The sequence below is a fragment of the Thunnus albacares genome, chromosome 19, assembly GCF_914725855.1.
Source record: "Thunnus albacares chromosome 19, fThuAlb1.1, whole genome shotgun sequence".
In the NCBI taxonomy this organism is placed as follows: Eukaryota; Metazoa; Chordata; class Actinopteri; order Scombriformes; family Scombridae; genus Thunnus; species Thunnus albacares.
In genome coordinates, this window is record NC_058124.1 from 23,178,689 (window position 1) to 23,201,524 (window position 22,836).

A 22,836-nucleotide genomic window follows, 5' to 3' on the forward strand; every position below is an offset into this window, starting at 1 on the left:
TGGTGACACACTTAACTAACAGCACATTACTGACAATATACAACATGTGTAACCTAACCCGATGTTAATGACCGTGTTCACAGAGTTCGACAACCAGCATGCACTAATTGTCTCTTCCTCTGCAGTTCCACCTTAACGTCTACGGCGGCAGTTGCCCTTAGCAACCCAGCGCCACACACACACACACACACACCCTCACACGCACACAAGGTGGTGTGTTATCGTGTGTCTTTTTTGTCACATGTTACAAGGAAATTATAGAGGTCATTGACTTGAGTCACTGTATGCAAAATTTTAATTTGCGAATGTCATTTTTGTTTTTTTTTTTTCCTTCTCGTTGTTTTCTGGTTTAATTTATAATCCAGTTGTACTTTTGTTAACTAGCTTGAGAGAAAAATCTATTTATTTTTCAGTTTCATGTCATATCACCATTCGCAGAGAGTGATTTAGTATTATGGTTAAAGAATTTGTGATTTTTTTTTGTACCAAGGAAATGTCTGCTCCACTCTTTTGACATTATTTGTGTGTAAAGTGTGTTTCTACTTCATTGTAACATTACATTATTCACTAGGTCGCTGATTCTCGTGGCAGCCTTGTTTTTTCGTTCTCTTTTTTGCTAATGACTACATTTCCCAGACCATGACCAAAGGGGTTTGCCCTTTATATGTAGAGAGAACTACAAATATGAATGACAGGGTACCTGGGCAGAGTGGACCAATGAGAGCAGATTTCCTCCTTCATGTCCCTCCCCAGTGTCTCTTCTTCTAGGCTTTTTTTCAAATGTCCCGTCGTCGACGGGGCGGAGTTGTCTCTGTGTTATCTCAGTGTAAGAGATGAAGTTTATGAAAACCTAGTGAAATTACAGTAAGAAAGAAGACATCATAAGGTGATTTTTATTTATTTATTGTCTCTCTGAGGGGGGGGGGGGGGCGGGGGAGGGGAAGGGGAGGGAGGGGATTCGGGGTGCAGGAGACGAGTCCACCACCTTTTTGATGCTGTGCTACTCTCTGTGTGATGATGAGAACATGGAGGGAGGGAGGGGTGTTACTAGGAGTCAATTGTGTAAAAGTAAAACAAAAAACTAAAATTATAAACATTTTTTTGTTCTGTTTTTGTATTAAAAATATGCTTGCAGTAATACTGTCTCTTGCCATTGATTTGTTTGCTGCTGTGACTGTGTGTGAACGTATGTGTGCTGTATGTAGAAGATGGATATATCAGAGCTGAGAGTCAAATCATCATTGTTTTTATTTGTTGGGTTTTTTGTCTTCTATGATAGTAAATTGAATATCTTGCATGTTTTGGACTGTTCCTCAGACTAAACATGCAACATGAAGACATCAGCGTGGCCTCTAGGAACTTCTGAAGGCCACTTTTCTGCAATTTTCTGCAATTTTATAGATTAAAAAATGATTCATTGATAAAATAAACAGATATATCAGAAGAGAATGTGAGTTAATGGACACATTCTGTACAACAGATTTTTATTTCTGCATTAACATACTGCTATCATAAAAGTTTTTGTAGTGGTTATTTTGCCATTTTACTCATTTGTATTTTTCATTGATAGAATATTTTTTATTTTGTGTGTGATCTGCAACACGGTGCACACGTCACATTTCTTAAAAATGTGCACATACTCTAGATATAACCGTTACAGTGTGTGAGTGTAGTTTTACTACTGCTTACTGTTTATCCCACATTTTTCATATATATATATATATATATGTATATTTATGATTGAATGAATTGAATGTTTTATGTCGGAGTGATAACTGTTTGTTTTTTGGTATATGTTGGTGTGCATACGTCATGCCTACATAACTTCTATTCATTTTTTTTTATGATTTAAATTAGTTCTGTTGTTATTTTAGTGTTGTATTTTATTAGTTTTAAACATGCAGTATGCACATAAAAAGTCTCTCATATGATTTTTAAGTAGGGTGTGTGTACATGTGCGTGCATTTTTTTTTTAATGTGACAAGTTAATTGGTAGGTTTTCTCCCTCTCTGTCTCTCTCTCTTATGTGTGCATGTACGTGCCTACATTCACTTTTGGCTGACAGCAGACCACAGACTCGGAGGCAGTGACAGGACGTTTCTAGGTAATTATCCTGTAAGAGATAAGGTCACATCCGATTGGATCTTCACAGAGGAAGCGGTGGCGGTTGCGGTTGAAAGTGTTAATATGAAATTTCAAATGTCTCCTTTCCCCTCCTCTCTGTGAGTGTTTGTCATTTGTAAGCTCCCAATCACAGCCCTACTTTGTGTGTGTGTGTGTGTGTCTGTGTGAGACAGAGAAGGAGAACTTGAAAATAACTTTGTCCTGTTTATTTGGTGGTTCCACCGGAGATGATGAGGTCTGAGTCCACCCTCTGCAGCTGTGTGTACACACACTCCTCTCATTTTCTGTCCTCTCTCAATCCATCTACGCCCGTCCTCCCTGCAGTCCATCTGTCATCCTTCTCCCTGATGACAGTCCTTGCTCTGTTCCACCACTTCTGTCTCTCAGGAATGTCATTTTTCATTTATGCTGGGTTTATATGGTTTCGAGGGCACTCAGCTCCCTTTCATTCCCTCCTCTTTTTTTTTTTTTTTGTCACGCTTGTTCACACTCCCTCGCTCACGCCCTGTCTCTTCTTTCACCTCCTCTCTCCATTATCTCTCCAGACAAAACCTCCTAAAGTTGCAGATGTGCAGAGAAAAGAAAAAAAAAAAACAAAATGGGTAGAGCGTTAATTCCTGGCATTTGGGACTCGCCCTTTCGGCCAGGACAAAATGAACCGCGGTCATTTTGGTTTGGTCAGTGTTATTCATGCCTTTCAAAGTGACCACAAGTACCAGGCCGCTTTGAAGAAAAGAGTACACAAACACGGGCTGGCACAGGGCTGAACTTCACTACTATATTTGAGTCATTTCTTCCCTCTATCCCTTTGGTTTAAACACACACACACACACATGCGCCGAGTGTGTTTGCATTAGGCCTGCTTCAGGGCAGGCTCGGGGAAGTAATGAATGGCTCAACGGGAAATGGTGTTACACTTCATAACACAAAATCTGCCACTTCAGAGTAGAAGTGTTCAAAGTTTGCCAGAAGTGTTTAATATTAGCTTGAGGCGGACTTAATTTGGAGTTACAATTTGGTGTTTTGCATTTTGTTTCAGCTCCATACCACAGCTACGTGATGTTAAATCTGGAGTGTGGGACTTTAACATAGAAATGAACGTCCATTACATCTAAGCCCTTGTCAGACGGATTCACACAATGCTGATTAAGTCCATCATCGCCGTAAATCTCTCTGTATTTCGCAGTATCGGGAGTTTTTAAATCTGGTGTCTGTGGCGACTTTCCCGCTGTGGCAAACCGGTAGTGATGCATTTTACGTCAACCAGCAATTATTGGTTTGCGACTGTCAACCAGGGTGGACTGTCCTCAGTGCGCCCCGACCGCATCACGTCGCCAGGAAGGGGACCCGCTCACGTTATTACTCTCACTGCCAGAAGAGGGAGACAAAAGATCCGCACTGCAGGTTTAAAGTGGCAAATCTGTAGTTTTATTAATAAAGTTGGCTTCAGCTAGATAGCTAGCTGAAAAAGCTAGTACTAGGTTTCAAGTAAGCTAGCTAGCCACACGATCCTCTCAGTGTCAATTGTGCCAAAAATAGACCCAAAATCACAAGAAAGAGTTAAAAAAATTAAATAAGTGAGTGAAAAGGTTTTTTTTAAAATTATTTATTTTATAAACTAATTGGTAGTAAATGAAAAACAAACCAACTGACTGGAGGTAAAAGGAAAAAGCTTTGATGTGTTCAGTTATATTTCTCATCTGACGTCCTTTTTGACAGTTTTGGGGCTCCGTACAACGTGACATTTGTAGTGAAATTTCTCCACTTTTGGCTTTGAGACTACTTATGAGTAGAGAAATTTCGCATTTACACAGGGCATGCGGCCACTTGATGTCCTTCCCGCCAAACCACCTGAGACTCAGCATTGAGCTATGAAAGGAAGCAGTCATGAGAGGATGAAAAGATAGATGGGTGGAGGTAAGAGGGAGAGAGAGAGAGAGATGAGGTCTCCCAAAGAGACCACTGGGAGGGGTGATGAGATGTAAGCAGGGGAGAGAAGTTTAAAGACTTGAAAGAAGAGGAGAGGCGGAGGCTGGGAGGGAAACTCCCTCCTGGTTATGAACAACTGTTGCACACTCCAAGCTTCATACACGGGACACACTCACACCACTGCACAGCTAACACACAGGCAGTGAGCGTGTGTGTGTGTGTGTGTGTGTGTGTACAAGAGCTGCCACAGAGTCGAGGACTGTAGAAGAAAACGTCTCGTCATTCCCGAGGACTACAATCAGGAAACAATTTCCTGGAGTTATCGTTTTTATAAATTGGATTAGGAAAGACCCCAGAGATGTGTGGGTGGGGAACGGTCTTGAATGGATGAATAACTACTCAAGGATGACAGGATAAAGGCTTCCAGCAGTGATTGCTCCACAGCAGACGATTCTCATGAGGTATCTCCTTGAGGATTGACTCACTGCAGGTGTGAACTTCTGTTTTTTTTTTTCCTTTGTGAGGTCAAAGAAGACTGGCAGCGAAAAACTTGATGACACAGCTCTCAAATTTCACTCCCAATCTCTGCGGCACCTGCTCATCACTGAAATTGCTTTCCATCCTCCCGAGTTTACGACTTCAAAGTGAGGACCAATCTTCCGTAGGGGCATTGTAATTATGCCCTCACTCTCATTATCTCTGTTCCTTCTGCTGCACGACTGAGAGGTGAGGGCGAGGTGGATCAGAGGGTGAGGAGGTTTTTTTTTCTTCTTCTTCTTCATGATTAGAGAAGGTAGAATAGGGAGAGAGGAAGGCAAAGGGGGGAGGGAGAGATAAACAGGCAGTTTAAGGCGGTAAACACGTCTCCTCCAGGGCCAGCTCTCCTCTAAACAAATCGAGCATATATCAACGCTGTATTTGTGTGCTGTGGTGACAGTTTCACGGAGTCACCACAGACACTGTGGGGGTCTGAAAAACACTGGAGGGAAGATAACCTGAAGAAACTTGTGCAGCTAATTAATTGTGAGTAAAACGTTTTATTTGCCCAAAAGAGAAGAAGTTAACCAGCACATGAGGGAAACCACAACCATGGCTTCAAATGTCTCCCACAGCCTCTCCTGCCTCTGCAGGAAGACGCAACAGCAGCACACGAGCAGCAGCAGCAGCAGCAGCAGCAGCCTCCTCCAGCGGCAAAGCAGATCCACCTCCGGACCCCACCGGTCTCTCCTCCACCCCAGGACTCTGCTCCTCTTGTCCCTGCTGCTCCTGCTCTCCCTCTCCCTGTGGTGCCAGCAGGCCGAGGCCGTGGTCCACTCCAGCTTCCGCAAGCTCAGTGGCCGCGAGAAGAAGGAGATGCAGAAGGAGATCTTGTCCATCTTGGGTCTGCCGGGGCGACCCAGACCCCACCCGCCGCTCCGACCTCCCTCCTCAGCACCGCTGTTCATGCTGGACCTGTACCACGCCATGTCGGCTGACGGGGAGGATGAAGGGAATGAAATTATTGGGAACGGACAAGGCATAGTGAAGCTCGGAGGGGCCGAGAGGTTGGCTCAGGTCAACCACGCAGCCCTGCCAACTCTCAGCACGCACACACCGCCGCTGGGGACGGTGGTCAGCGAGGCCGACACGGTGATGAGCTTCGTCAACCTGGGTGAGTACACCTGCTCAGGAAAACCATTAAGGTTGATCCCTGGTACGTAACCGAACGTTTCCGGTGTCTGGATGAGAAACAGCAGGTAATCAGCTGTAACGATTAGTTGATTAATCAAATAGTTCATGGACAGAAAATTAATTGTCAACTGTTTTGATGATCGTTTAGTCGTTTAGTAATTTTTTCGAAGCAAAAATGCCCAAAATGTGCCAGTTTCAGCTTCTCAAAGTGACATTTTAGTGCTTTTCTATTTCAGCTGTGATTGTAAACTGTATATCTTTGGGTTTTGGCATGTTGGTCAAAACAAGACATCTAAAAACGTCACCTTTGACTCTAAGAAACCATTTTTTGACATTTTATAGACAAAACAATTAATCGGTTAATTGTGAAAATAATCATCAGATTAATCATCTGGATAATCTAAATAATCGTTAGTTAAAGAAAGAGCATCGGGAGGAGGAATGCATCAGTGGAAAAACCAGAGAAAAGCCAACACACTGTAAACTAGAAGGTGATTTATGGTAAACACAGCGGGGAAATAAACAGCAGCAAGCCTTGCAGCCTGAGGGTTAGCAATATTTTTTTTTTCCTAGAATGGCAAAGTCATGACCCGCCCTACTCTTGTCTCTGATTGGCTAGTACTCATTGCCTTCCTTGGTTGAGTTGGTTAAGTTTAGGCATGATGAGTGAGATTGGTTAGGGTTAGGGTAAGAATATCAAGGTAAGCCAATCAGTGGCAGAGTAGGGCGGGTCATGACTTCACCATCCTAGGAAAACAAAATTGGCTCAAAGTGATGGCAGGACTCAAAATCACTGCACCCGGTCAAAAAATAGTCCTACACATAGACCTCTCAACAGATTAAACAAACAAGATGTAACATGTTTTTATCTTGTGAGCTCTAGAGGTGCTGGTAGACTGATTTTATTAACTTTTGACAAAGTCAGGCTCCTGTTTCTAGTCTTTATGCTGAGATATCGAGCTGCTGCTTAATTTACATTTAACAGACAGATATGAGAGCAGGCAAGAAAGCCTTATTAGTGTATTTCCCAAAATGTCAAACTATCCATTTAACTTTAAATAGAGAACATTTTGTCATAAGTTTTGAATGACAGAGCAGTTTTTTTACTCTGCGGTTTGAAAAAATAAACTCGGAGGGGATGAAATTATACTGCGACTGAACCTGATGACACTGACAGTGACAAGTGCCATGTTGATGCTACCCTTTCAGTTTCTCTGCTGCGCAAATTTCCACAAACATTTACCCCTCGGAGAGGATTAAAACCAACGTCAGCATGGCTGAACTATATTTGTAGGTTTCCATTTCAAACCCAGCATTCCTAAATCCAGCAGTCTCGGTCCACTGCTGCCACAGACAAACTGGGCTGAGCGTCCTGAAAGAGTTTCAGCTCTCAGAACATCTGTGCTGCTGCGTTTGATAAAGGGCCGGGATTGATGATAAAAAAAAAAACCTTTGACGTAGTATGAGACACAAAATCTGATTAATAGACCCTCACAGCACAGATTAGATCTTCTCATCTGTGTTTCACTGTGTCAAGTTTTCTGGTTGTTTACTGGATCTGATGCAGAGAAACAAGTTTACTCTGGAACATAATTACAACATAAACGACACTTTGAGCTGCATTTTGTGCATAAAAATTATTATTAATGCTTGTCAATAGGACGTAAGTGATTCTTTATGTGATGAAATTGTCCATATTTAGTGGATTATTTTCTTTTCTATAAATAACTGGATATAACTGATAATACGTCCAAGCAGAGAATCAGTAATATATCATAAATAGAGCTTAAATTATTATTCGATAATTAGTGAATTGATTGAAAAGAGATGATAAGTGAATTGACAGCAAATTAGTTGGCGATTCTGTTTATCAATTAATCCCTAGAATCGTTTTTTAAAGCGAAAAAATGCCAAAAATCTTCAGTCCCAGCTTCTGTAATTAGACAATTTTCCACTTTTCTTCATTATACATGATAATAAACCGAATATCTTTGGGTTCATCTGACAAAACAAGCCGTTTGAGGAAATCTCCTGAAGCTTTGGGAGCTTGTGATGAGCATTTTCAGGCCAAGAAATTTATCTATTGATCAAGAAAATTATTTGATAATGAAAATACTTGTTTGTTGCAGCGCAAATTATGTAAAAAAAACACCGTTTGAAGCTACCTCCGAGACCCCTTGTGAGTTTTTTTTTTGTGCTCCCATCAGAAGCACATAGTAGCCTGACTGATGCCTATCTGTCACAGCATAAGAATTAAACATCCTCCTCTCAATAGCTTCCTTCCTCCAGCTCCTCAGGAATGGTGGATGGTGATCTGCGCCTAGTTTACCGTGGGAAACGCAGTCCCCCCTCTCTCTCTCTCTCTCTCTCTCTCTCTCTCTCTCGCTCGCTCTCTCTCTCTCTCTGCTCAGGGTCTTTTATAAACCCGTGAAATAATGACAGGTTTCCTTTTCGCCAGTTTTGCTCTGTTTAGGAGAAGAAAGTGCAACCCTGAAATTTTTCAGTCAACGCTGCAAAAACAAAGCAGTTTATCATCCATACCACCTCTATTTTGTAAACAAAGGTGACTCAAAAAGTGACTCACGTCTTTAATATTGACCCACGGTGCAAGCAGCAGTTCTGCCTCTCCGAAGGCAAATCTCTTATTTTGCGGTGAAATACTTTAAACCTCATCAGGTCTACTCGAAGCACATGTCACGTAAAAAAAAATACCACTTCACACGAAGCTGGAAGATATAATAAGTCAAGAAGAAAGTAATAACTAGTGGCTAACTGTGTATTTGCATATGACTTGCATGCATACTTTCAACATATTTGTTGACTCTCTGCGTTTGAGAGCATCACCTGATGAACAACACGGTATATTTAGTTTCTATTTCGACGTCTAATTAAATCAGTGTGTGTGTAGTTCATGTAAGTTGAAATCAAACAGGCATGGGTGTGTGTTCCTACGCATATGTAATGGGAAGACACAGCTGGTTAGAATTAAAGGCCACACTGACACACACACTGAGGAAAAAAGCCAACGGTCCGAAGCGAGATGAAAATACTGCTGTGGAGGGAGCGACTCTAAAAATACCAGGCAGGGCTGCAATTAGTGGTGTGTGCGCTGAGCAGCTGCTGCGGTTCAGGGCACTAAGTGTCTCTAATTACTGCATTGTGTATGTGTGTGTGCTGATATGAGCGTGCCCAACCCATCAGGGGTGTCCTGTCCTCAGTATCTCTATTTACCATGCATTTTCTCTATGTGTGTGTGTGTGTGTGTTTGGCGTGCACTAAACCCCAGTGACCAGAGCTGTTTCACCTCCCTGTGGGGTTTCACAAGGACACACACACACACACACACACACACACACACACACACATATTGTGCTGGTATTTCATGTCTGGATGTATTGTAGGAGGTTGTGTGTGTTCTCCTGCTTCATTTAAATGTTGATCTTTAACAGTGCGTCCACACCAAACGTGTTTTCGGTCCTGTTTTCTGTCAGTTTGTATATTATTTTTTGTTTTTGCTTCAGTTATAATGAAGCTGAGAACATTTGGCAGTGGGGGAGCTGGAACATGACATGTTCTCCACTTTGTCAACAGTTGCTGTCCTGGTGCCCTTTAGCAAGGCACTTCACCTTCATCCTGTTCAGTGGAGCGTGAGTGTGACGCAGGATGTCGGTGAATAAGAGCATTAACGCCTCATAAATCTTTCGGAGTGAATAAATCTTACAACTGACACATTTTAGGCAGAAAAAAATATATTTTTTTTTATATTTGCTATGAGAAAGTCATCACTCTACCAGTAGTAGATCTTGTTTTCCACTCTGCGGGTTTCGGGACATTAAGTCATTTGTTTCATCTTCTGTGAGAATATACAAACATTGTAGCTACTATTTTAAAACTGTGCTGAGTTTATGATTGATATATATTTCACTAGTACATTTATTCAAGTACTCGTACGTGACTTGATTATTTCCATTTCATGCCACTATTGTGCTTTTCACTGTGTTATTATCGTTGCTTTGCTGAAGCAGATTTTACACGCAACACGAGACGAGCTTCTAAAGTACGATGTTAAAGTTCCCTTCCGCTCAAAAACGTGTCGTACTGCGACTTCAGCTGGATGTTTGAGCTTCACTGTGCAGAATGACGAACGTGCAGTTTGACACTAGAAGGCTGTTTTCACTTTCATCTGCTGAAAGTTTCTCTTTAAATCTGAGTTTAAGACGTGTTCCTATAAATATGATTAAGTATATAGTATACTAGTAATAGTTAAACTTTTAAAATGAAAGATATTTGCATATTCATAGATTAAGGATATTTATTTTAATGAGGGAAAAGGAGTCTAATTTTAGGAACTTTTTAACTAGTAATTCAACTTAATTGTGGAAAACTCATATCATAACTCTTGGTAGAGTACTTTTATATACTTTAAATGTCTGGAGGGGATCTTTTGAAGATTTCCTTCAACTACAACAATAAGACTATACTTTAAGTACATTTTCCAGTAGTGTCTTACTTTTACTCCAGTAAAATTGTGAAGGAACGACTTGTAATTAAGTATTTATATATTGTTGCTGCTTCATTTACTTAAAGCAGCTACAATCCATTTAAAGACTCCATAATGTGAGAGGCATCGCTGGTAGTGAGAGCTAAAAGAGACTGAATATTGGACTAAAATTCACTGGACAAACACATGACTCAAAATGAATGATGATGTTGTGTTCACACCTTGTTTCTGCTGCCCCCAAGTGGTATAAAAAAAAATCAGTTATTGCAGTTCTAAGCAAAGAACTGAATGCTTCTCCCATCACTCATCATCTCCCAGCGGTCTCATCGCCTCCACACCTTCCTACGTCCGTTCCACTTCCTCATTTTTTTCTTGCTCTATTTTCACTGTTGGATCAAAAAACATTTTCTTCTTTTACATCTGCTTCAAACTAAAACTCTTCCCAAGTGATTCCTCTCACACGCTTCTCGAGACTTTCCAACGAAACTCCACAGCTGATCTTTTACTTTTTTATTCATGATTTTAAATTTATTATCAGGGTTTCTGCAGGTTCACCAAGTTAGATTTAAGACTTTTTAATACCCTTTTTGTAAATATGAAAGTATGACGGCAAACCAGTAGGGATGATGTGGCCAAGATTTTTTTTTTATATCATATTCTTTCTGAACTTTCCCAGCAGTATATAATTTAATATAATTAATTAATTTAATGCCACATACAGCCAGAGAATTGTCTGAAAACTAATTAAAAATTATGCATTTATTTAAATTCATTGAAGTTTATAAACTTGTAGTTTATAGATGTATAACATCACCTGACAGCCAGCAATCAGAAACAACGTTCTTGGCTCCGCCAGGCAAAAGTAAATATTCACGACTTTTGTGAATTAAATTAAAGACTTTTTAAAACCTTTAAGGCCTTTTTAAGATTCTTCAAGACCTGTAAAATAGATCTTTATACTCTGGCTGTCATTTCTAAACTTCATACGAATATATTTTCTACATAATGTTGACGGTGAGTATCGTTCATCTGAACTCTTTGCAGTTTCTTGCTTTTGTTATTTCTTATTTGTTCTGGTGAGAGCATCATGTAAATAAATTATTTCACTGTAAAGGTGAGATTCAGAGTGTCAGTCTCATGCATTTCATGAGATGTTTAGTCTTCTAGTTTACACCAAAACAAAATATCAGTACATATTCTCAAGTTTAAAAAAACTTCAATCATTGGGCTCTCACAGATGAAAAAAAACATTCATGTGGATTTGAGAGTCCTTCCCTTTAACTGAACCTAATCATGTCTTTATCATAGTTTTCTAATAGAACTTGAAGTTGTGTGTGTATACCTAAAATGCTTTTCTAACACATAGAAACATGTCTCTCTGTTTCCCTTACTGCAGTGGAGCAAGAGCGTGACCTCCTGCAGCCTCGTCCATACTGGAAGGAGTTTCGTTTCGACCTGACTCCCCTCCCTCAGGGTGAGACGGTGACAGCAGCAGAGTTTCGTATCTATAAGACCCTGACGATGGGCCAGAGGGCCAATCGCACGCTGCACATCTCCGTCTACGAGATCCAACGAGACAACAGGCACAGGTTATCTTTTTTTTTTTCACATCAAAAATGTTTTCTTATTTGTAGTTTTGTTTCCTCTGACACTATTTTTTTTGTTGTTGTCTGTGCCTGAACTTTGCCTGATGGATGAACTTATGATTACATTTGTTTCCCACTAGTTTTCTGCTGTAGCACTCTTGATTCTCATTTCATGATGCCACTTTTAACTAATCCTGCCCTTTGACTACAAATTCTAGAGATCAGAAACTGTAACTCACAAAAAAAACCTACAGAAATGTTGGACTAGCAAAACTCTCATTTTCCCATTTTTTCTTCCATACGGAGACTTTAAAGTCTTAGTTAAATATAAAGCTGGAGTAAAAGAAACTGTTAGCTTAGCCCGGAAACATCCTGCCTCTGTCTAAAGGCAACAACAATCCATTTACCAGCAACTGTAAGTTCTCTACTGTAATTAAGGAAGTCACTGCTCCCAGCCAAGAAATAGTTGGCACACGAGCCCCCGTAAAAACACAACTAGTCATTTTTACATTCCAGGTTTTCTACAGATAAAAACAAGACTAAACAAACAGGATATAACATGTTAATCAGTGAGCTTTAGAGATGCTGGTAGATGGATTTTATCTTAAGACAGAATCAGGCTGGCTGTTTCACCCTGCTTCTTATTTTTATGCTAAGCTACACCAACAGTCTCCTGCCTCCAGCTTCATATTTGACATATGACAGTAGCATCAATCCTCTCATTTAACTCTTGGCAAGAAAACACATTAGCACTTTTCCCAAAATGTCAAACTATTACTGTGTTATAGTTTTATTGGTTGGCCAAATCTGAAAAAACACATTCCAGTTTAAATCTTTTGTGCATTCATGACTTTGATGTTCTGGTCCTTTTCTGGATAAAAGTAAAAAGTATTTTATTATGTATTATTTGCATCAGCAATGTAATTATTATATAAGTATTATGTGTGTCTTTTCCCTCACAGAGAGCCAGAGCTGGTGCTGCTGGACATGCAGTCTGTGCCCGCAGGACAGGAGGGCTGGCTGGCCTTCGACGTCACCTCGGCCTCCAACCACTGGCTCCTGCATCCTCGCAGCAACATGGGCATACGTCTCTACGTGGAGACTGAGGAGGGTGAGTGCAGCGCTGGGCTACACAACACCACAGAACCATCATAATCCTTGTTTAAATGGTTTAATGTACTTACTGGGTTGGTCTGAAATGGTTTATTTTATTTAATGGTATAAAGTTAACACATGACATTTTGGTTTTTCTCTTGCAGACCGCTCCCTGTCTGCAGGCTGGATCGGGTTGGTGGGTCGCAGGGGTCCTCGCTCCAAACAGCCCTTCATGGTGACCTTCTTCAGGGAGAGCCAGATCCCGTGTCGGCCGCCGCGCGCTGTCAAGCCACACCCCCGCAAGAAGAAACTCAAATATGACCTCCCAGTCCCCAGCATCCATAGTTAAGTTCCAGGCGCCCACACTCAGTGGGATTACAAGCTTAATTCTTTAATGTTACTTCAACACACTCACATGTTAGGGTTTTAGACTTTAAGATTAAATTATCTGGTAAATTTTTAAGATTCCAGATGTGGAAATCATTTGTCATGAAAATACTTCTGTTTGTTAAATGTCCTCAAGAGAAGTTCCTTGGTGGGGATCATTGAGTCATATTTTAAAATCTACAGTATGAAGAAATGACTGAAATTAAGAAATTACACTGGAATTTTAATATGTGGATATTCACAATTAATTTTTAATCCAGTAATCCTCCTTTAATCCTTACAATATAGAATTTGTCCTGCAAATCATTCTCACTTCCATCACTCGTTTAGTAAATTAATATTTAGATATATAATCCATAGAAAACATCAGCTTATTCATCAGTCACTTTGATCTCAATCAATGTTTTTTCTCCTCTGTTCAGATCGGAGTCCTGCTAACAGCGGAGGTCAGCCGTGTAAAAAACATGAACTCTACGTCAGCTTCAGTGACCTGGGATGGAAGGTCAGCTCTGAATTTAACTGTACTGTCCTACATTTTCTCAACCGTAGAACTTACGTATTCCTACGCACGCCACGCGCTGCATTACGCCGCAGATCAGCTGTTTGGATCAGAAAGTGCTGCTGTGGCATTATATAGTAGATAAATGTACACACTGACCTCAGACATAATGGCAGAGGGTAAATACAGTGCACTATATAATACATAGGGAGTGATTTCAGACACAGCTTGTTAAATCTGTGCTCTAATTATTAAGAAGCTCTTTAGGCAGACGGGAACAAATTTTAAGGAACAGATTTACATTTTGGGAAATAAACTTCTTGTGAATTTTACCACTCTCATGTAACAGCCAGTTGAAACAGAGGAAACAGTTGGCCTGGCTCAATCTGAATGTAATAAAATCCCACTAACACCACCTCTAATTATTAATGTTATATCTCATTTGTTTATACTGTAAAAATAACAAATTGTGGTTTCACGGGGGCGTTGTATACAAGACAATATCTTGGCTAGGTGCAGCTGGTAACCAGCTGGACAACAAACAACAGAGCCAGGCTAACTGTTTCCATCTATTTCCAGTATTTATGCTAAGCTAAGCTAACCGGCTGCCTTATGTTTACCATAAAAACGAAAGAGTGGTATCGATGTTCTCAAAATGTCTTTGTTGATAAGAAAGTTCACTCCAAGGTTAAAAAGAAACCAGTGATAATACAGCATTGTGGACCACATGTTATTGGTGGTAGCTGTAATATTGATTCTATATGTGATTATGACGTTGTGAGATCAGATCAGCATTTATAACGATTTCCCCACGTGTTGCCCTTTGATCATAAACTGTATCTCTTCTCTCCTGCTCAGGACTGGGTTTTGGCCCCAGCAGGATATTCAGCGTACTACTGTGATGGAGAGTGTTTCTATCCTCTGGGTTCCTGCATGAACGCCACCAACCACGCGCTCATCCAACAAGTGGTCAGTACTGTGGTGACACACACATCTGACACAATCAAGTTAGATAGAAGCTTCATACAAGTACACCTGTTTTTTTTATGTGGGCTACCATAATTTCAGGGACGGTAATATTTGATGCATGTTCTCAGTTCTGATATTTAGTACCTGTTGCTACTTGAAATGCTGAACATGTAGAAATCTAAGCTTAGTCTACTGCTGTGCTCAGTTTAGTTTAGTTAAGAATCTAAAATGCAAATATTAACCATATGTGTCTTTCTGTTGTGCTGTTAAGGTCCACCTCCTGAAGCCAGATGAAGTTCCTAAGGCGTGTTGCGCCCCCACCAAGCTCAGCCCCATCTCCGTCCTCTTCTACGACGACAACAACAACGTCATCCTCAAAAAGCATCGTAACATGGTGGTGAAGACCTGCGGGTGTCTATGAGGGTCCTCTCAGAACCCTGGACGCTGATACGAGACCAAAGAATTCACATGAATGATTTTTTTTTTTCTAGACTTGGACTCTGCAGAAAATGTTAACACCAGCGAACATGCTGGTTGATAAAAGGAAATTTAATTTGCCGATTTAGAATCAGCAACTTAATTGTATTTAATTAATTTTCCAAATTCAAATAGTCCAAGTTGGCAGAATCCATATCAGCACTTTGACCCAGAGGATTTGACACTTTCCCCCCCAAATTACAGCATTTTCTGGGTCATGGATATTTGTTGGTGTTCCCAATGATACATGTTCACATTGCTTACACACTCAATGGCTGAAGGTTTTTCTGCACAACAACAAATATGTAAAATATTCTCCTATGTTAAAACATCCATCAGCTTCATATATGCTAACAGTATAAGTTATAAGAACAAGTTTTCCCCACTTTTTTTTTTATGTATAGTACTTATTTTCCAACTTTTCAAGAGCACAAATTATATTTCACTTAAAATGTTCCTCAAATTAGGAAAGTTGGGGTCTTTTCACACCTGTCTAATAGTGGAAAAACCACATGGACTTCTTAAGATTTTAATAATAATTCCAGACTGAGTCTTCATAGACAGGTTTAAACCTTTAAATGGCAAATGATATTGGATGGCAGAACATGCCATTAGTGATGCCTGTTTTGTAAGTAATGAACTTAGAGCACTACTATTATTGCAACACAAAAGTCTATGTGTAAAGACAATGTCAAATGTTATTGAATTAATAAAAAATATTCACACTCTCATGACTTACAGTCATAATATGGGAAGGATTTAAAGAAACTAGTAAGTCAGTGTAAATGATACAAATCTATTTTTTACAAGTTTCAGTCAGTCGTTTTTTTTTCTCTCCAGCTAAATAAATCATATCTCACTAGTTTAAAACTGAATGAATGTTGAATTATTTTCAGTGTTATTCTGGTGTTTGTGGGCACAATTTACAAGTGAAACAAGAAAAATTTTTTCTTTCAAAGTAAAGAAGAGCTAAAACTAATATTTTAATAAACAATTCAAGGTTTCAGCTTGTTCCAAACATTCTCAAATTATGACTTCTTAATTGTGAGGATTTCCTGCTTTTCTTTGTCTTATGTGATAGTAAAATGAACATTTTTATGATCTGAACAGATTATTTGATGGCCCTAGAAAATTGTGATGGTCATTTTTTTCTGACATTTTATAGACGAAATGATTAATCAAGAAAATAATTGGCAGATTAATCAGTAATGACAATAATTTACTTGCAATCAATCTAAAATAAAGCATCACTGATGGTCAGGATGGTGAACATGGCGATGCAGCTTACTGACAAACACAAGATTCTTGAGTACTGAAGATGAAGAAAGGTATTTTAACTGTCTGATGATGATGATGATGATGCTGCGTGTCAGTTTGCAAAGGCTGCTTCAATCCCACATAACACTGACGACATCAACCAATACCACACCTGCACGGTACGCCGTCACCAAGCCCATGTGGACATCACATATTTCATCTCGTCATGTACACAAAGTCAGCAGAGAAGACCGGTCACATTAAATACATTGTTCAATTTATTGAAAAGGGTAAAAAACAAAAAGTACAGTGAAAGCAAATTAGTAAGGTTTTTTTGCCTGCTAGTGAGTATATGAAGAACCAAAGAGAACAGGGATGAATCATTTTAGCAGTTACTGATCTAAACTCTGTAATTCTCAGTCTTCGGGGCCACTTACGCTTCCTTCAAACATTCGAACTACAGCTGAAAGGTTCAATGAGCACAAAGCTGTATATGTTTGTTAAAGGAGTTTAATAAAATAAAGTTAGTGCTGGGAGGTTTCAAACAAATCTTGTCCTGGTTTAAAAGGTGCAATATGTAAGAAATTCCTTCTCATTAATGACACCGGTGGCCGTTAGGTGAACTGCAGTCCGCATCCTGTTGCTAGCACTCACGCACATGCTCGCACTCCGTCAGTGCAAGTAAGCTAACGCTAACATTAGCCAGCTAAAACCACAATATGTTTCACATGCTTTGCAGTAATATTAGCTGACCTGTCCAATAAGAGGAAAGCCAGCTCGGGGGTTGGACGTTAGCGGACTCTACTTCTAAGCTAACGTTAGCTAGTGTTGTACCCTGTTGCGCTGTTGGGGGACGGGAGAGAGGCAAGGCACACGGGAGCGCACATAAACGTCACATCTTTTTGGCAAAACCATCCCGAGTCCTTCACATAGAAATCAATCCACAGGCTGTTAAAGGCGACCTAGAAAGTCGGGTGAAGTCTCATTTTATTATTTCTTCACATTCTGTTGATAATTTTAGATTATTTTTAAATGTTTTAAATTAAAATTCTTACATATTGCACCTTCAAATAAAGTGGGACAATGTTGATGTTATTGCCAAGATAATTTCGGGAAGCTTGCCCAAGAAGGACATTAAAAATGAAAAACAACATACAAGACTTGCTGTGTGATCTAACGTGAGGTACTGTTGTAAGGTGTAACTGAGTGTGGACACCAAGAGAGCAGCAGCACAGAGGAGGAGTTCTATAAAATGGGATTTTAGTCATTTTTAAAGAGGCCATAGGTTACTTTTTCCATGTGACGGCAGAGCTGACCGCTGCTTATCCACCACTCAGGTAAGAGTGGCTGTGGCAGCGTTGTGTTAAGTACTCTCTACTCAAGTGAAAGGAAATTAAAGTGATTGGAGTTACAAAGTTTTAACAGCAGTGCCATTTGCATTGTGGTTGTTGAAATCTTTAGTGGGGGGTTTTTGAATGTGCCATTGATTCCTCCGTGATGACACACTGTTCAACTTGATACGGTAGCTTTTTCAGACTTATTGACTCCTTGTCATTGGTCACGAGATAATTTTATTCAGTGTTAGCAGGCAATCTTGCTGGTTCTGCTTTCTGTGATCCCTCCCTCTGGAATAGCAAGGTAGTTGTACACAATAAATATAAAAAATGGGGTGCTGGTGTACCTCTGCCCCGTCGTTATTGTTTTCTCTTACACAAACACACGTACGTACACAGCATATACACACATCCAGACCCTCCCGCCCTCCATCCCGACCCGTTGTCCGTGAATACTGACAGGTCCCAGTGTTCGTCATCAACATCCTTCCGGCGCCGCGATTCAACGTTTAATCCGTGGTCATTGTGTATCTGTAATCAACAGTTGTTTGTTGTTTTTTTAGTATTACGGTTACAGTTTGAAAATGATAACAGTGACTAATTGAGTGACTAATTTAACTAAAAACTGTAGTCCATCTTGTCTGGTTTATAAGCAGTTGTTGTTGATATTATTTTAGTGACACCAAATCTACAAGGAAGCAGAATTCAGAAACTTTGAGAGAGTACAGTTGGTCTTACCAGTTGGTCCAGTCAGCTGCCCTTTATGCCTGAACGTCTGCCAGCTCAGGAGGCATGGGGGACTTGGGATGTTTGCTCTCAAAGTGCTGCTTAAATGTCTTTGGGTCAGGCATCTGTGTCTGAACATGAAAAATGAGAATAAAAAGGTGTTAAGTGTTTGTATCTTAAGGTAACAAATAACATTCTACTTGAAGTATAAACTGGTGTTTGAAACAAACATTGCTTCCAACATCATTTCAAACATCAGCCGTGTTAAAACATGTAACCAGTGACTAAAAATGTGTCCAATCTTAGCAGATCTCAAACTGATTGTCTAAATTCCAGTCAGTATTCAGGTGGATGAAGAGGTCCAGGTAGGTTTAAAACTAACTAAACTGTAGTGTGTTGTCCAAAAGTCATTAAAGTTGTTCTGAACAGCCATACTCAAAAGCAGAGTGAAAAGCCAGCCGTCATAAGAGGGACAAGAGGCGATAATCATTACAGCCTTCATAGTGTTGCTATTGTAGAGCTGCAACGATTAGTCCATTAATTGATTAGTTGCCAACTATTTTGATAATCGATTAATTGCTTTAAGTCATTTTTTAAGAGAAAAAATTATCCAAATTCTCTGGTTCCAGCTTCTCAAATGTGAATATTTTCTGGTTTCTTTAGCTTTCTATGACAGAAAACTGAAAATCTTTGAGTTGTGGACTGTTGGTCAACATTTGAAGACGTCATCTTGAGCTCTGGGAAGCAGTGATCAACATTTTATGGACTGAACAACTAATCGATTGATTGAGAGAGTAATCGACAGATTAACCAAGTTAGTTGCAGCCCTATTGTATACATGAAACATGACAGATGTAGTTGTTAAACTCTGCTTACTCTCTCACCTCAGCACAACTAGCAAAATCCATGCATGAAGTGATTGTCAGTTTCAGAACATTACAGAAACTGTCAGACGCAACATTAGACGTGTGTGGGTGGGTTTCAGACACTGTTGGACAATCAAACAAGCACTTCTGTTTAAGTGTGCTGAACCATTAACATCCTCAATGCTGCACTGCTGGGTCGTACTTACCCGGCAGACAGGACAGGTGTGGACCAGAGCGGCTTTAGCTGCAGTCTTCTGGTCAGCACCATGAGATTTCTTCTTCTCTGCTGCCTTCTTGGCGTTCTTTTGCTGGGACTGAATCTTCTGCTGCCCACGAGCCATGGCCCTCAGCTTCGACCTGCAAGGATTATATATTATAACAAACAGATTATCCACCTTTGCTACCACAGGTATCGTTTCCTCACACAAGGAGATAAATCAACAGCTGCAGGAACATTAGGATGTGATGAGCAGGTGTGACGATATTAACATGACACTTTAGAGAGAATTATATAGAACCAATGCCTCAACACAATGATATTGATACACTATATTGCCAAAATAGTCTGGCTGTTTTTCATGGTTTGGGCTAAGCCTCTTTTCTCATCTTAATGGTACAACATACAAAGATATATTAGACAACAGCGTGCTTCTATGAGTTTACGGAAGGCCCTAAAGGTACACAGAGAGATTCATTAAGAAAAGATTTCTCCAGTTTGGTGAGGAAGAACTTGACTGGCCTGCACGGAGCCCTGACCTCAACCCCATCCAACACATCTGGGATGAATTAATCTCTGACAGCAAACCAGTCAACATCAGTGTTGGACCTCACTAAAGGTCTTGTAGCTGAATGTGAGAAAACCCCTGCAGTCAGGTTACAAAATTGGGTGTAAAGCTTTCCCAGGAGAGTGGGAGCTGTTACATCATCAGATTATTGCTGATGGTTTTGGACAGAGATGTTCAACAATCAAATATCCACATACTTAAGGGCCATGTAATGTTGATTTTTGGGTGCCGTACACACACACTCACTGTTAATTACACTAGAGCAGCTTGAATCACTTAACTGTAACACAGCCATTAACACTTGGCAAAGACAATCAAAACACCAGATGATATCTTGTCTAATATCATAAGAAGTAGGCTTATTCCATTAATACACACTCAGTTTCCACTTTATTAGACAGCTAACAGCACTGTGATAAATAAAACTGTCATTAGGGATTATTTTCAGCTGTTGTTGAAATTGCTTTAGAGAGGTGCTGATTCAACTCGATGGTCATGGGAGGCTGTACTTTGTGGTGCTGCTTAGGGCTGCAACAAAACTGTCAATAATACATCAGGAAATAATGAAGTTTTACAGTCACAACTTCCTAAAACCCAAGATGAAGTCGTCCTATCACTTGTTTTGTCTGAACCACAGTCCAAAAGCAAGCTAATCAGTTTACCATCACGTAAGATAGAAACAAAGAGTTGATCCTGTTTCTGCTTTTCAATCCACAACTAAAAAGCATAACATTTTAACTTAAAAATGACTAACAATTAATCAAAATAGATGCAGACTAAAAGGACTGGTTCACAATTTTTCAAGTCTGTCTTAAAAAAAAATAGTCATCTGTGCAAAAATGTATTTAAAAGTTTATCTGAAGCTAATATGAAGCTTCAGTGGATATCTTTCAACAGTACTATCTTTTTAGTGCAAAATTTCCACCGCAGCTCAAACACTGTCTGAGGAAACACAAAGAGGGAATTTGATGCTAAAAAGAAAATATGTAAATATGGCAGATATCTACTTGATACGACTAACTCAGACTGCTGAAGCCTCATAAAAGCTTCAGATAAACTTTTAAATAAATTTTGGCACCAAATGACTGTGTGGACACACTGTGGATTTAACCCCCCATCATTTACACTGAAAGCACATTTGAGGGGGCTCTTATAATAGCCAGTATGAACAGGAGGAAAGATTACAGTGAGGAAAACCTCTTTCACTGCTCATATGGACACCTGACTGCTGTTTTAAAAACACATGAAAAATTGTGAACCAGTCCTTTAATCATCAATTGATCAAATAACCTACTTTGACATCAACAGTTTCAGCTCTCATGCTGTTGTATTCCACTATAAAGAGAGGTGTTTCTGTTATTTTGTCATCCCCAGTTGTACATGTGAGGGCTGACAAAAACCACCTCTCAGTATAATGACATCTACAACAGCACAACTAAACTACAGCCACCAAAATAACCATTAAGTTGCATCAACACCTCTCTAAAACAAAAACTGAGCATTACACTCCTCTGAGGTAAGTTAGCATCTATAGCAAAGCTGTTATATTAGACTGCATTAGCTTTAGCTAGCTAGGTGGACCTGATAGAAAGACATAATTATTAACGGTTGCTTCTTAATTGGTTACTCATGCTGAGCTATAGCCACAGATTTGTACTTGTTAGACAGAATTTGCTTAAAACGACCAGTTTAATGAAAACTCAACACCGGCCAAACCAAACAGGCCTTTGGTCAACCGGCGCCGCCTTGCTAACAGTTTAGCCAAGATTACATGTGACCCCAAATTACTACACAAAACAATGTTGTTAGAGTATAAAAAGCCAGTTTCCGATACAACAAACTGTTATACAACTCCTAAATATGTTGTAACTGTTAAATAAGAATAACTCCTGTCGTTTTGAGGCGCATTTACCTTCGAGGTTTGTCTCTCTCTTCGCTCTTTTGTCGCTCTCTTTTTGAATGCCAGAGGAAACTTCAGAGAAGGTTTTTAACCGTCGCATCCAGTTAAACAGCTGACAGTGACGTGAACAGCGACCCCAGCTGGTCTGGAGGATCCATGGATCATCCCCGTGGGAAAACCTGGAGTATTGCAGTGGTGGAAGAAGTACTCAGATACTTTACTTAAGTAAAAGTACCAATACAGCAATGTAAAAATACTCCATTACAAGTAAAAGTCCTGCATGAAAAATACTATTAAAGTAAAAGTACATGAGTATTATGATTATTATTATTATTATTAATGGCTGGCGAAGAGAGAACACATTTAAAGATGGTATTAAATGCAGCCATATAAAATCATGAATCTATGAATGTTTTTTTTATAGTTTGGGAATAAATAAATGAAAAACTGGAACTGGAACACTTGACTGGTGCACAGCTGGACTTCTTATCCAGAGTCCTATAGCAGGCATACAACACACACAAAACCAGGAATGTTCAAAATTACATTAATTAACATTAATTCATACAGGCTCAGGTACACTAGGGAAGTATAACTGGGCCTCTCGCAGTTTTACCAGAAAGGAAATCCAAAAGGAAAATTTTACCAGCAAAGAATAAAGAAGCAACCTAGTTAGCACTTTTAAAAGTCAAGTTAAAACCAACTAACTCCCTCTTCAACAATTATTTAT

General features: G+C 39.8%; 2 protein-coding genes across 2 annotated transcripts; one reads left to right on the forward strand and one right to left on the reverse strand.

Moving 5' to 3' along the window:
- Positions 1 to 3,771: 3,771 nt before the first annotated feature.
- bmp8a (bone morphogenetic protein 8a) lies at positions 3,772 to 15,969 on the forward strand. Its single transcript, XM_044336697.1, has 7 exons — positions 3,772 to 5,704; positions 11,622 to 11,814; positions 12,774 to 12,922; positions 13,071 to 13,250; positions 13,716 to 13,795; positions 14,651 to 14,761; positions 15,033 to 15,969. The coding sequence occupies exons 1-7, from the start codon at positions 5,125 to 5,127 to the stop codon at positions 15,180 to 15,182; spliced, it is 1,443 nt and encodes a 480-aa protein (XP_044192632.1). The 5' UTR covers positions 3,772 to 5,124; the 3' UTR covers positions 15,183 to 15,969.
- A 781-nt stretch (positions 15,970 to 16,750) lies between these two features.
- Positions 16,751 to 22,220, reverse strand: zgc:91910 (Zinc finger protein 706-like). Its single transcript, XM_044336414.1, has 4 exons — positions 22,119 to 22,220; positions 19,628 to 19,778; positions 18,568 to 18,686; positions 16,751 to 18,360 (listed from the first exon to the last, which is right to left on the reverse strand). The coding sequence occupies exons 2-3, from the start codon at positions 19,760 to 19,762 to the stop codon at positions 18,591 to 18,593; spliced, it is 231 nt and encodes a 76-aa protein (XP_044192349.1). The 5' UTR covers positions 19,763 to 19,778; positions 22,119 to 22,220; the 3' UTR covers positions 16,751 to 18,360; positions 18,568 to 18,590.
- Between the last annotated feature and the right edge of the window lie 616 nt (positions 22,221 to 22,836).

What these genes read in the sequence shown, in the direction of transcription:
- bmp8a (XM_044336697.1), top strand. Translation starts at nt 5,125, where the DNA reads ATGAGGGAAACCACAACCATGGCTTCAAATGTCTCCCACAGCCTCTCC. An exon ending in CCCAGTCCCCAGCATCCATA is followed by an intron (nt 13,251 to 13,715) that starts GTTAAGTTCCAG and finishes TCCTCTGTTCAG; the next exon opens with ATCGGAGTCCTGCTAACAGC. An exon ending in TCAGTGACCTGGGATGGAAG is followed by an intron (nt 13,796 to 14,650) that starts GTCAGCTCTGAA and finishes TCTCCTGCTCAG; the next exon opens with GACTGGGTTTTGGCCCCAGC.
- zgc:91910 (XM_044336414.1), bottom strand. Translation starts at nt 19,762, where the DNA reads ATGGCTCGTGGGCAGCAGAAGATTCAGTCCCAGCAAAAGAACGCCAAG. An exon ending in ACACCTGTCCTGTCTGCCGG is followed by an intron (nt 18,687 to 19,627) that starts GTAAGTACGACC and finishes TTTCATGTTCAG; the next exon opens with ACACAGATGCCTGACCCAAA.